This window comes from Quercus suber, unplaced genomic scaffold (genome assembly GCF_002906115.3).
Source record: "Quercus suber isolate HL8 unplaced genomic scaffold, Cork oak 2.0 scaffold_66, whole genome shotgun sequence".
Lineage (NCBI taxonomy): Eukaryota > Viridiplantae > Streptophyta > Magnoliopsida > Fagales > Fagaceae > Quercus > Quercus suber.
In genome coordinates, this window is record NW_027069531.1 from 87,675 (window position 1) to 101,494 (window position 13,820).

General features: G+C 35.9%; 1 protein-coding gene across 1 annotated transcript; it reads right to left on the reverse strand.

The window, feature by feature from the left end:
• Positions 1-3,729: 3,729 nt before the first annotated feature.
• On the reverse strand, positions 3,730-10,143 carry LOC112013247 (uncharacterized). The gene is made up of 6 exons (XM_024045635.2): positions 9,704-10,143; positions 8,867-9,001; positions 8,667-8,745; positions 8,324-8,418; positions 4,238-4,405; positions 3,730-4,150 (listed from the first exon to the last, which is right to left on the reverse strand). The coding sequence occupies exons 1-6, from the start codon at positions 10,035-10,037 to the stop codon at positions 3,990-3,992; spliced, it is 972 nt and encodes a 323-aa protein (XP_023901403.1). The 5' UTR covers positions 10,038-10,143; the 3' UTR covers positions 3,730-3,989.
• Positions 10,144-13,820: the final 3,677 nt, after the last annotated feature.

Below are 13,820 nucleotides of genomic sequence, written 5' to 3' on the forward strand. Positions count from 1 at the left end.
AATTTAATTTGTATGGAAAGCTAACAAAAGAAAAATCCAATTTTGATTCTAATTGAATTTTTTCTAAACTTTGGTGTGTGTATGTGTATGTATATAACCTAATTAGTAATGAATCATAAACTAGTATGTAACTCGTGCAAACACATGAATGTATTTAAAATTAAACACAATTTTTATTATAAAAATATAAATAATTAGTCAAATTATTAAAAAAAAAAAAAAGCATGTAACATGTGGGTATAATAATTTAAATAAGGTATTTGTGCCACGTGTCATACCCATGACCGAGGAGGCCATTATTGCGCCGAGGAGGTTACACGCTTGGGGAAGGGGTTAGCCCTGACATGACCAAAGAGATGGTGGCTACCACCACATTTAATACATCCCACCAAACCTCCTGACTACATTTATGTGAAGAAGACCTATGAACAGTACTGCCTTAGCTATCCCAACTCACACAGGGGCTTGGAAAGATGTCTGATGGGACAAGCACTCAATTAGTGATTTGAATGATCAACAAATGAAGGCCAAGATCATTTAAAGAGAGCTATATAATGTAAGAGGCCTTCCAAGGAGAGGGGATCATAAATTCGATAGAGAAAGCACTGTAGCAAGAAGAACTGAACTTGTATCCAAGTTTAAAGGAAAGATATATAAGGCTCACTTTCCTCGAATTTAGCCGAGGAAGGTTTTCTTTGCACAGAGCTTGTTTTATTACCTTTGGTTCATTGTGCGTATTGTCTGGCCCATTGAAGCCTAGCCTTTAAGCACCCTCTCTACAAATTCATTGTGTTTAGCTCTTTGGACTTGAATCCATTCATCTTTTGAGCTTAGGATCCAAAACCTGACCATACATAACACACACACACTTATAGATACATTTAAAATTAAATACAATTTTTATCATACAAATATAAATATTTAGTCAAATTTTTTTAAAAAAAGTAAACATAATTAGTCACATATTAAAATTCTTACCTAAATTTAATACCAATTATGATCTTTTTTTTTTTCTTTCTAATTTTTAATAAGATAGAACGTATGGTGATCTTTGTTGTGTAGTGATTTTTATTGAGTGTATGTGATTGGTTTTTTATAATTATTATTTTTATAGTTCATTAATATTAGATTCTTAGTATTTTGCACTCATTAGCTCACTTGGCACAAAGATTAAAAAACTTAAGTGGATAATTATGGTGTGGTCACCACATAAATTTACACATGGCACAAAATTGAATTATAATTCAAATTTTAATTGAATTTTCTCTAAACTTTACCTATTAATATATATATATATATAATTTAAAATCTAATTGGATCTAGACTCTTCGCTTTTTGCACCCAATAATTCACTTGCTACAAAAATTTAAAAATTAGATGGGACACATGACATAAAATTGAATTTCAATTAAAATTCAATTTAGAATTTAATTGAATTTAGACTCTTTGATTTTTGCACCTAATAATTCACTTGACACGTAAATTTAAAAATTAGATGAGACACATGCCCCAAAATTAGATATGATTTAGAATTTAATTAGATCTAGACTTTTTGGTTTTTGCATCTAATAATTCACTTGCCACAAAAATTAAAAAATTAGAAAGGACACATGTCATAAATTGAACTTTAATTAAAATTCAGTTTAGAATTTTTGATTTTTGTATCTAATAATTCATTTGACACACAAATTGAAAAATTAGATGAGACATATGACACAAAATTAGACTCAAATTTAGAATTTAATTGATTTTTCTCTTAGTTTTGGCTATTAATAAATATATAGATGACTTATAAATTTGAATTGTTTTTAGTTACATGATTAGATTTTTTTTTTTTTTTAATGGTTTATTTATATTGAACTCCTCGTTTTCTATACTAAATTAACTCATTTGGTACAAAAATTAAAAAACTTAAATTAGATGGCGCAAAATTAAACTTTAATTGAAATCCAATTTTTACACTAAATTAATTTGTAGGGTCTCGATTTTCGAACTAAGCCCAAAAACGAATGGAATCTAGGCCCAGTGGACCCAGCACAATGAATTTGTAGAGAGTGAGCCAAAGAGCTGGACTTGAGTGCATGGATAACAGTTAAAACGGGTTTTTATGTTGATCAAACGAAAATGAGCTAAGTTTATCGAAGAAAGCTTGTCCTCGGCACAATCTGAAGGACTCTACTTTAGTGTACATTGGGTGGCAATGGTCGCAAGAGTTCTCGAGATCGCTAGGATGCCTCCCCCTCCCCCCTCTCTATGGTGGGCTTCTCCTATTATATAGTCATCTTTAAACGATCTTGACCTTCCACTTGTTGATCATCCAAGCCCATATTTGAGTGGCTGTCCCATCAGATGCCCTCTTTGGCGTTTTGTGAGTTGCGGTAACCAAGGTAGTATTGTTTAGGAGTCATTTCCTTATCAATGAGGCTAGGACGTTAGTTGTGGGCATTTAATGTGGAGGTGACAGTTTCTCATAGAATTGCTCCTTCACCATGCTCCCATGACTGGTCCATTGCATTCGTTCTTCCTTTTGGAATGCTTTGGGAGGCTACCTTAGGTGACGTGTCGCTCTTCCCTTCGATGATCTTGGTTGACCGAGGACAGAATTGTCCTCAACGATGTTCCTCGATGCTTTGGACTTTCTTTGTTCGTCCCTGGACATTCCTTCCTCATCGGCGTGGGCCTTGAGCTCATTACAAAATGGGTCGGGGTTGCCAAATTCTTTGGCTCCACATAACTTATTTGGCACAAAAATTTAAAATTTAGATTAGATGGAATACATGACGCAAAATTAGATTCTAATTGAATTCAAATTTGAAACCTAATTGAACTCTCTCTCTCTCTCTCTCTCTCTCTATTATTTTTTAGATCTTACCTAAAAAAGTCATAAAATGAGATATCAGTTATATTAATTATTTTAAAAATCTTATCTAAAAAAAAAAGAGATTTCTAGAAAAAAATGCTTTTTTTGTTTTTTGATTTTTTGAGATCACCGTACGATGACGTTGAATGATCAAGGATGTGAAAGTTGTCTAGTTTTTGAAAACTAAAATCGAGTATCAATTATCAATTCTTTCTTATAGCAGAAGAGTAGTATTTAGAAGGAAAGAAAAGGTCCTCGGCTAAAAAAAAAAAAAAAAATAATAATAATAATAATAAAAGAAAAAAAGAAAAAAAAGAAAAAGAGAAAAGGTTATCTCAGAAATTTAACTCTACTTGGGGCAAAACTCTTGTATGCAAATGAGATACCGTCTCCTACATTGGTGTACCTCCAATGAACCAGAAAAATAACTATTAGTTTTATCATCATATTTGTATAGAGATGGTTCCATGTAGGAGACCTTAAGAGAGAAAGGAAGAGAACCGAACTTGTCTTATTTTAAGTTAATTATATAAACATTATTTACCTGTTAGGAGGTGTTCATTAGATAGGATTTTGGAACAACTACATTTTCATGAGTTCTATAAACTGGAGTCATTCGTAAAAGAAAATTTTATGAGAAGATATGTGAAACACATATATGTTGCTCCTACTTTAAGAGTTAAGACAGTAAAACATATAATGTAATATTTGCGTCAGCACCAGCATCACTGCCCTCCGAAAGGGTTTGAGCAACCTGAGAATTCTGTGAAGTCGTCCCAATACCCTAGCCATATTTGCCATGCACACCTGCCTTTCAACCTAATAGGCTACTATCAATCTGTTTTGTGTACACATTTTCAAAGCGCTAGTTAAAACATAAGGAAGATCTTTCTCAAGTAAATATGTACTGTAGCTACTAAAAACAGAAAGTATCAATATGGCCACAACTTGTTCACAACACCAGATATTAAACCTCTGCCTGTCTACTGAAAAAGATTTTGAATTTTACTTCAGAATTTCCTGTAATAGTAGTTTATTAGTTGCATATCAACTTAAGATTTATTCTACAAACCCGATGGCTGAAGCAGATAGCGAAGTCCAACCAATTAACAAACCTTTTCTTTTCTACTTATGCCTTGATTCTAGAAGATTCTCCTACTACGCTTTCCATTCCAGTATACCAGTCACCAATCCGTGTATGCTGTACCATATCTTTGCCAGACTTGAGGTGTCGGATGGGCCTCAGAACACCAAAGACAGCAAGATCAGCTAAATTAGGATTTGACCCTCCTGTTCAAGTTAAGAAATATCAAAGTTAATTCTAACAAATACCACATTCTGTTAATTTAACCACTTGATGATGTCAGTTAAACAGACCAAGAAATTTCCGGCCCTTCAGAGCATCCACCCATGTTTCAGCAGCTTCATACAATGCTGCACGTTCATTTGTGATGTTGTGTTTCTTCTTTAAGTTCTTTGCCACAAAATACATAGCTGCTGCTCCAGCATACTTTGCTATTATCCTCTCAGTGAAACTGAAATTGCCTGCATAATCATTGAATTATGTACATTAGCTAAAATTAACATCAACTCTTTTTTTGATTGGTTGAATTTGACAACAACTTAAACAAGAGAATGGAGCAAACAGCAAGTCAAAATTGAATGAATAGTGCCCTGCCCCAGCAAGCACCTACTCCTATCAAAATGAAACTGTCACTATAATCAATCAGGATTCAGTAACCTTTACTAAGAAAACGTATAGGCCTTTTCTAGCTTGTTACTTTCTTCACATGCTGAACAGAGGCAAAAGTAGGCCATGGCGATTTGGGAGTCCCATGTGCAAGGGCTCTTGCTCAATCGATCATAGGTACGCTAGGGAAAACAGTTTGGCAACTACCAAGAGCTCTTACCAACAGAGTTGTTTGGCACCTTGATGTCAACTCATAACATCCTTGGGTGAAGAAGGTCCCAGGGGCTAGGTTTGCAGATTCATATGGTATGTAAGTTGTGTTTAGAATTCAATTCTCAAATCCTATCTACCATTGGTGTTCAAAGGAGAACTGCAAGGAGCCAACCCAAGTACAAGACAACTAGGTTGAGTGCTAGATTTCAGTCTAACATTAACTTAATCAATTTTAGGGTTTAAAGAAAGATGATACAACTCAACAAATTTTGGTTAAAAATTAAGCACACTGGAACAAAAATCAAGTAGATGTTCCTCCAAAATTATAAATGCTCTAGATGAGGAATGACAAATCATACAAAGCAATGCTAGTTTTAAACCAAGTCCACCATGCCATTTGGGTTTATACACTCTCTACCCTTGTTTTGGGATATTCATAGAGATGTCCTAAATGTCAAATGAGATTGTGATTGAGAAAATCACAGAATGCAAATTGAATTGCTGTGGTTACCAGCAAGAGAAGGGCAACGGTGATGCATATATGGAGAGTAATGATATGGCAGCATGTGCCACATGGAATATGTGGAATGGCATGGCATGACAAAATTTGACGTGCCATATGGCTATTGTAGCTAATCTACATGCGCCAAGTTGGTTGTAGTATTTGAAAATTGGAAGGAAAGTTAACTAGAGGCGCATACACATAACTAGATTTTAAGAAGTTAGAAAATAGAAGTAGAACCCGCGTGCTTTATTATATCTAGCATGTGATTAATATGTTACAAATGTATTCTAACATGTGATAAATGTGGTTTAGTTAAAGAAGTCATAGGCTAAAATATCCATGCTCATGCATTGTAATTTATAGATTGATTTAGTAGATTTCAGAATTTTAGATTTGAGCTTAGATTAAGTTATGAGTTCCGTCTCTCTCTAGAGACTGCAAGTGTAACTTTTCTTGCATCAAATGGGCCTTCCAGCATGAAAGCCTGATTGATTTTTCTATGGTTTCTTGAAAGTAGTTAATTCATGTCCTACATTGGATTCAGGAAGTTTTATCTGCAGAGGTAATCAGTGAGGTTAATAACTCGGACTCTGATATATATAAATATAAGACAACAATCAAAATATAGCAAAGAACACTGAAACTCCTTCATACATTCTACAGCATGGTCTTGAAAGGATTGACAAGCAGAACGGATAAAGATTTATCCAACAATTGAGAGTAAACCTGGCCTGATGAACAGAAATGTGCAAAAAGCAGCTAGTCAGATAACTAATATGAGTGCCCTTCTTCCAGACTTCAAGCCTTGGAGAAAAATTTCATGGGTTACAAATGTTCTCTCTAGTCTAATAGGGTGAATGGATCTCTCTGCCTAATATCTACTTGAGTTTTAAATGACCATATAACTTTACTTTACATAGGACTGGACAAAAATGGGACCAAATAAACAAGGTCATTAGGAAAACAACCTTTAATGATTATGAAGTTTGATGCAAAATTTGAGAATTGAGATAATCCATGATAGACTTTGTCTAAATCAGATTTTTTTTTTTTGGATAAGTAATGTGTCAATTAAGCTAAAAAATTTACTTCGTTTGAATCTTATTAAAGCCAAGTCTTTTTAATTAATTTATTTATAATTGTCTAAATCAGATTTAAGGGCCACAAGACCTGTCCAATATCATGTATGACAGAGTGAATAAACCCCTGAGCTATGTGCGTAGCAGTAGTCCATAGACCTTCGCTGTTAAATTGGGTTGAAGGTATGAGCTCAACTACAGAGGGTGTAATTGTGTTGGCCAAAGCTTGCGTAAGGATATCCTACAGAACATTGAAAGTCACTAGCGCAAAACTGAGTCAAGAGCTGTGGTAAAAATGGGTGGAGAAGGTATAAGAGACAAGTGCAGAGCTATTATCTTATTCAAAAGCTCACCAATTAAAATAAATATGTTAAAATTCATTTCTTCTGGAAACTGGCCTTTCTATATAGCAATTTCATGCCTGAGTAAACCAAGCACAATACTGTTTTGGTCATACCAAGGCAAAGAAATATTTGATTGGATCAGGCATATGTAGGAAAACCCTAAAAAGTGCAAAAATGTTACTGCCACGTAATAAAAAGGTTTCTCCAAATTATAGTGAGATTTGTGCCTTTTCTTATCTGAGTGGAGTTATTGAAAAAGCATAGAATTGTATTGAAATTCCTAAAATGGGTCTAAGATCTAAAGTCTTAGCAAAACCTGGTTCCTAGTCAATTGAATTTAATGTGGAGAATAAAGCAATGCTGATTGCAACCAAAATTTGCTTGTTTAAGTAGAGGGGTGCTTTCAAAAGATGATTTAAGAAGATACATCAGAATATTCATTACACCAATTTCTAGTCTCCTCACTTGTTATATTTACCAATATTAAGATGTACATACACTTAACTAATTCTCATATGAATTGCTTTTGGTTGGCCCTTACAAATGATGCATCACCCTTCTCTAACTAGGTCAATGTTTAAATCATAGTGTAACAAATTCAGTCCTGACACTGACAAATACCATATTCAGTAGTTTAACACATCAAAATCATGCACAAAGACTACCTCACTACCGTGATCAACTTAAGTCTATACAAATTCAAAACAATTCCCACATTGGACTAAGGTGAAAAATTCCAATGAGTAACGAGTGAATTGCAAGATGTATATTCAAAAAACTGCTAAATGCAAAGTAGCGCAAAACATATCAAAAAGTACAAAAAAAGAGAGAAAAGCAAAAACATAAAAGAAGCAATAATTACAAAGAAAGAGAGAACTAAGGAACAAAGGGAGAGAATCACTAGATGTAAGTCCCCAAGCCCTAGACCGATCAAAAAGGGAACCAAAAAAGAGAGCAAGCAGCTAGTCATCAAATCTATTTAAGTCCTCAAAAGTCCGCCGATTGCATTCCCTCCAAATACACCACATCAAACACAATGAAACTAAATTCCAAATGTAACATGAATGCTTCCCCAACCAATTCCACCAACCAAACAGAAAATTCTGTCACCGAACTTGAGAGAACCCACGAAATCCCAAAAGTTCTAAAGACAAAGCTCCACAGCCGATAAGCCTTTCCACAGTATAACAACAAATGATCCACTGTCTCCCCCCACAAACATGACACATAATGCACCAGTCAATGAAATCAAAGCCCCTAACCCGCAAGTTGTCTCCCATGAGAATCTTATCCCATGTGGCTGTCCAAACAAAGAAAGAGACACGCTAGGGTGCCTTAACCTCCCAAATATCTTTCCATGGAAGAACAACGGAAAGAGAGAGAGAGAAGGAACCAAACATCATGGTTGATGTTTGCTTTTGACGTCCAAAGCAATTAACAACTATAAAACTAATTTAACACGATTTCTATGTGATAGAATAGAAGTTTTAAAGAAAATAACTATGATGGATCACAAGCAGCAAACTACCATGCTTTCTGGTGTTATATTATATATTAAGAGGGAAAAAAGGGGTGGGGGATGGAACCAAAAATTGAATTAATGTGAGATGTGAGATTAATCTGATAACGTACCGTGAGTGGTGATATAGTCAAATGATTCGATAGCTTCAGAAGTAGTTCGATATATGTTTGGAGATAAAACATGTACCAAGTGATTATCCACCCACCTAACATTTTCAATAACAGCATGTCATCAATTCATCTATATCAAAGGCTATTTACACTACAAAAAAAATATGACTTTAGATAGCACACGATTCATATAAGAATTAAGAACTCAATTATGCAAAACTCTTTCTTATAGCACCTACAAATCGGTCCTCAGCTCTGAAATCTATTACAAAGTAATTTACAGAAGAAACTAAGAAATTCAAAAGCTGAGAAAGTAGAACAATCAAAAGATAAACCACCATACCCACGCCACTTTGTTTCTTCATCACCACTTGCAACAGGATTATCAGGATGAAGTTTTTGGAACAGTTTATCAATTATGTCTGCACAAGTAAAACAAGCTAAATTAACAAAACAACCACAAGATATAAGAAAGGAACTTTGGTGATAGCCTTAAATTTGCACTTAAATCGCAAACAATATAAAAATGAAATCAAGCAAGACCTGAAGAATCAACCATCTGTTCACCATCAACCTTGAGTATAGGCACTTTCTTGTAATCAGACCACTTGATCTCCTTTTTGTTGATGGGATTAACCTCGACTACTCCGTATGGAATTTTGTAATAATCCAAGAACGCTGAAAGGATACCAAACTCCAAATAAATAAATATATAAAAAGTATAAAAATATCAAAGTGCATCGTTTCAAAATTACATTGTTAATCATTTGTCCATCCATTCTCAATTTCCTGAAAACCATACTAACATACCTTTTTTTTTTTTATGCTGAGGGTTCCATTATTTTATTATTTAACTGCATTTCTATCAATAAACAACCATATCAGCTGTATTTTTAGCTAGAAAAGATCAATGTCACATACTCAACACTAACACAGATAAAATCCACATTATAAATGTTTTCTACATTGTTTTCAAGGTCACCACTGAACACACACACACACACACACAATCAAAAACCGAGTTATTTTCCGGAAAATGTTTTCTGTCAAAGCAAATGGAACGGAAATGTATATTTATTGTTCTTCTTAACAAATCAAAAGATTCAATTACTCCTAAAAAGTAGCCACGATCCTTGTAGCTCGATTGGCACCTCCTAGTGTATCCAACAGAGACGTAAAATACCGAATTGAACTTATTGTATAAAGACTGAAACCAAAGTTCATTTCACCAAAATGCAAATAGCAAACACTCATTTTCTCAGCTAATCCAAAATAATACTTATAGAGCAACATTGATTGTTTCTACAAAGATGTGAAATTAAACTACTACTAGTAATCAAAACGCACCGTATAATCAGGAAATTGAATTTTGATTTATACCTTTAACTTTGTTGCAGAAAGGGCAGGCTTCGTACTGGTAAAGAACCACGTCTTTGGGTGAGAACTCGTGCGCGTGTGCGTGTGCGTGCGCGTGGTCCTGAGCCAGAGACGTGGCCGCCGCAGAGAAGAACTTTGTCCCTGCGACACAGCCGTTTGTGACAGAGGGAGGAGCTGACCGTGACGACAAGCCAAAGCGCTCGGGGTTGAAATTTGAGCACGTGCCATACAGCGCCGCTTGAAGGACTCGGTGCCGATTGGCTGACGCGGCGGTGGCTCCGCCGCCGATTGCTCGGCCAACGAGGACGGCGACTCCGTTAACGTTAACCCTTCTCATTTTCACTCTCTAGTTACGTGGGAATGGGAGGGACTCTCCTTGTTTGGTCACGTCGTTAGGCTTGACCTTGAGTTCTTGACTATAGATGCAGGGTTTTGGGCCTTTTTAGCTGCGTTTAATACCCGATTCTTCTATCTTCTTAGCTCAAAAAACAAAAAAAACAAAAAACAAAAAAAAAAACCCGATTCTTTAATTACTTTCACAATTATTTCTCTATATACAGACCAAAATTATATAATAAATTAATAATTAACAAATTTTCACAAAGAAAATAAACTAAATTATAATTTCAAAGTTTGGAGTAATTTCTATTTTGTTCTCTAAAACATACCCTTAACATAAGTTTTGATTTAATTTCTTTGGTCGATATGTTGGAATGCAATATATTCTTTAGTGTGGATTATATATATAATTTGATAATTGGGGAGGCTTTGGACCCGAAATATATTTGTTAAAAATGTTAGGAGGTGTCTACAAACTCTTGGTAAACCATGTTGTAAGAAAACGTTTTACAGCCCAAACCCAAAAGATAAGGGATGTTGGCCCAATGAGCCTAGTACAATAAATTTGTAAAGAGTGAGTCAAAGAACTAGACTCTAATGAATTAGACAACAACTAATATGGATTCAGGAGATGATTAAACAAGATCAAGGAACATAGAATTAACTGAATTTCACTATTCGAGGAGGTAATTCTCCATATAAATTAATTTAAACAGTTTACAAGTATAACATTGATTGCTACAGTCTTCTCTCTCTATTTTTCTAATCTCTTTCTCATGGAGAGTCTCTTCTATTATATATCTCCTTTTGGACCATCTTGACCCTACGCTTGTTGATCATCTAAGCCCTTACTCGAGTGTCTGTCCCATCAGACATCCCTTCTAACTTTCTGTGAGTTCTGGTAATCAAGACAGCACTGTTCAGGGGTCTTCTCCACAAAAAATGCTGCCAGAAAAGTAGCTGCAGTGCATTTAATGTGGTGGTAGCAGCTTTTCCTTAAATATTTCTGAGTTCCCATCACTTTTATACGTGTATGATGCACGTCGTTATCACTGGAGCTTCCTAAAAGGCCACCTTGATTGTTGGAATACAGATTTGAGCTGCATCCATCATATCCAAGGAGGAGTTCCTCCTTAGACCACTTTCCATTCATTCCTTATTTATGAGACTTTAAAATTGGAATCCCTTATAATTATTTGTCCCTTCTCGAACCATTTAATATTTTCAGATCAAGCCTAAGGCCCAATATATGATTTTGGGCCCTTATCCTTACAATAGCCCCTCAAAACTCCGGTTTTTTCCTCTCATCCAAGGAGAAAAAGTTGGGTTTTTATTTCTTCTGTTTACACGTGTGGGCGTGCGGTTTTACGAGCTTCATAATTGCTACTGATGCTTCGGAGTCCGCGAGTTGTCATTTATTGCTCCAGGTGGTTCTTTGTCTCCCCGTATCCAATAGTGAGGCGCACATCCTATGGTGGACATTTCTTTTAGAATTTTGAGTAGGATTATTCCCGCTCATTTTCTCCCTCTATATAAAGCCTTGAGGGAACTTGTTTTCTTCTTTACTTCGCAAATTTTCAAGTGCTCCAAAGAATCCCAGCGCTTTAACTCACAAAACACTCTAAATAATTAAGCCTCCATAACTCTTTCTTTAAGAAATTTTCCAAAGATCTTTTCTAAAGGATCGAGATTAGCACACTTACTTTTGTAAGTCTCTGTCTCTTTAAGGTTTTTTTTTCTAAGTCTCTGTCTCTTTAAGCTTTTTTTTTCTTCTCGGCCAATCTCTTCATCCCTTTTTTCCATTTTTTAGGATATTTCCTTTGTGTCATCTTCGCTTGTTTAGATAGGTAGATTTAAACACTTAGTAGATTCTCCTGTCGGTATGAAGGGTTTTAGGGCCAAATACCATATCCCATAGGGAATGGGCTTACAATATTGTTCCCCAGATCGAATACTTACCAATAGAGAGGTGGGTGAAGTCGTCATTTCAATGATCGCTTTTATAGAGGGAGGAATGACACTTCCCATGGGTAGGATAATCAGAGATTATCTACTCAACCACAGGTTATGCCCCCATCAGTGTGCTCCCAACATGTTTAGAGTCTTAAGGAGTGTAGATGCCCTAAACGACCAAATGAATAATAGGCTTACATGGCATGACGTCGTTCACATGTATGAGTGTCATTCTCTCGCCGAGGTATATTACCTCAAATCTCGATCCAAAGAGGTGAGATTGATATCCTGCCTTCCCAAGTCCAACAAAGGCTTGAAGGATGATTACCTAGTCGTCCCCAGGGAGTGACATGACGGTCCTCACTGCCTAGTTAGGGCGGGAACATCAGGTGGGGTGCCCTAGGATTAGGTCCCTTGGCAAGGACCTTAGTTTTCTAAGTTTTTCTTCTATTCATTCTAAGCCATTTGTCTCATCGGATAATAATTGTCATTGATTTGACCACAATTTCTCTTTCGGATGTTTTTGCAGATAAAGATCACGTCTCTCCAAAACTTAGTCTTGTCAACGTTCTAGGGCTCAATTACTTGCTAAGGTCGAAAATATTCACAAGTGAAGACGGACAGCTACAGATTGCTCACTTGATCTTAGATCACGAGCCCTTGTCACGCATATTTCAGGACGTAAGCCAAGCATTAAGAGCAGGTAACCCCAAGCTTGCTTGAGTAGATGTCTTTAAGCCTGGGTTCTTGGCTTGAAGAGATCTTCCCCCTGTTGTGCTACCATTCCAACGTGTTTCTCAACAAGTAGCTGCTTTGCGAGAGGAGTCAGCCTCGTCCCACCATTCTCTAGACGCCGAGATCGACTAGTTCCACTTCGAATAAGAGGAAGTGGAACTGGAAAGGCCAATAGAGCTCTCGGACTCCGAGACTGAGTCTAATAGATTTTCTACAGTCCATCATCCAAGGTTAATTGTCGCTTGACCAGATACTAGTTCTGAGGGAGAAGAAGGCATGGACCTAAAGTAAAGGCTGGGCTTAAAAGGTCTGATGGCCAATAGGAACAAGGGGTCTACTTCAAAAGAAGTTCCCAAGTTACTCCTAATCTTCCTCCTCCTCCCCCTGCGCCTCTTGCCGACCTCGGACTGAAGGTCAACAAGGACTTAAGGAAGAAGAGGCCAGTTGAGGTCTTGGAGGAAGGTGAGGTGGCACCTTAAAATGGAGCCAAGCAGCAAAAGAAAACCAAGGACCCCAAGGACAAGAGGGCCAAATCGGTGGAGAACAGGGATGAAGCTTGTTGTGAAATTTTAAAATACTCGCAAGTGTACGAACCGTACCGAAGTATAGTTTGACAAGAACGAGGTCGAACCCACAGAGACTTGAATGAACGTAGGAAAATTAATTAAACCTTAACCAAATTAATCCTAATCTAGTTTAATTAAAAATTGGTTGTTTTGAAATTAAATAAACTAAGCAAATAATAAAATTAAGCAAATAGTTAAACTAAGCAAAAGATATAAAGCAATAAAAAGATGTAAACAATCAAGGGAAAGGAATTAAGGTTTTGGAATCCGCCTTGCAAGTCATATCAGCATATATTTATGATCATTAATTTTTCCCACCTCACTACATGATAATCTAGAAATCAATCTTGCTATCATGGAAAATATTCTCGTTAAAATCCTTATTTTAAAAATCAAAGGCATGTTCTTCTTCGCTTCTTAAGTATAAAACCAAATCATCAATTGTATCCGTAGCCAAACAAATCACAAGATATATCCAATTCTAAAAATCAAATCATAACTTGTATCCATTGACAGACAAATCACAA

What these genes read in the sequence shown, in the direction of transcription:
- LOC112013247 (XM_024045635.2), bottom strand. Translation starts at nt 10,037, where the DNA reads ATGAGAAGGGTTAACGTTAACGGAGTCGCCGTCCTCGTTGGCCGAGCA. An exon ending in TGACTATATCACCACTCACG is followed by an intron (nt 4,406 to 8,323) that starts GTACGTTATCAG and finishes ATGATTATGCAG; the next exon opens with GCAATTTCAGTTTCACTGAG. An exon ending in GAAGGGCCGGAAATTTCTTG is followed by an intron (nt 4,151 to 4,237) that starts GTCTGTTTAACT and finishes TAACTTGAACAG; the next exon opens with GAGGGTCAAATCCTAATTTA.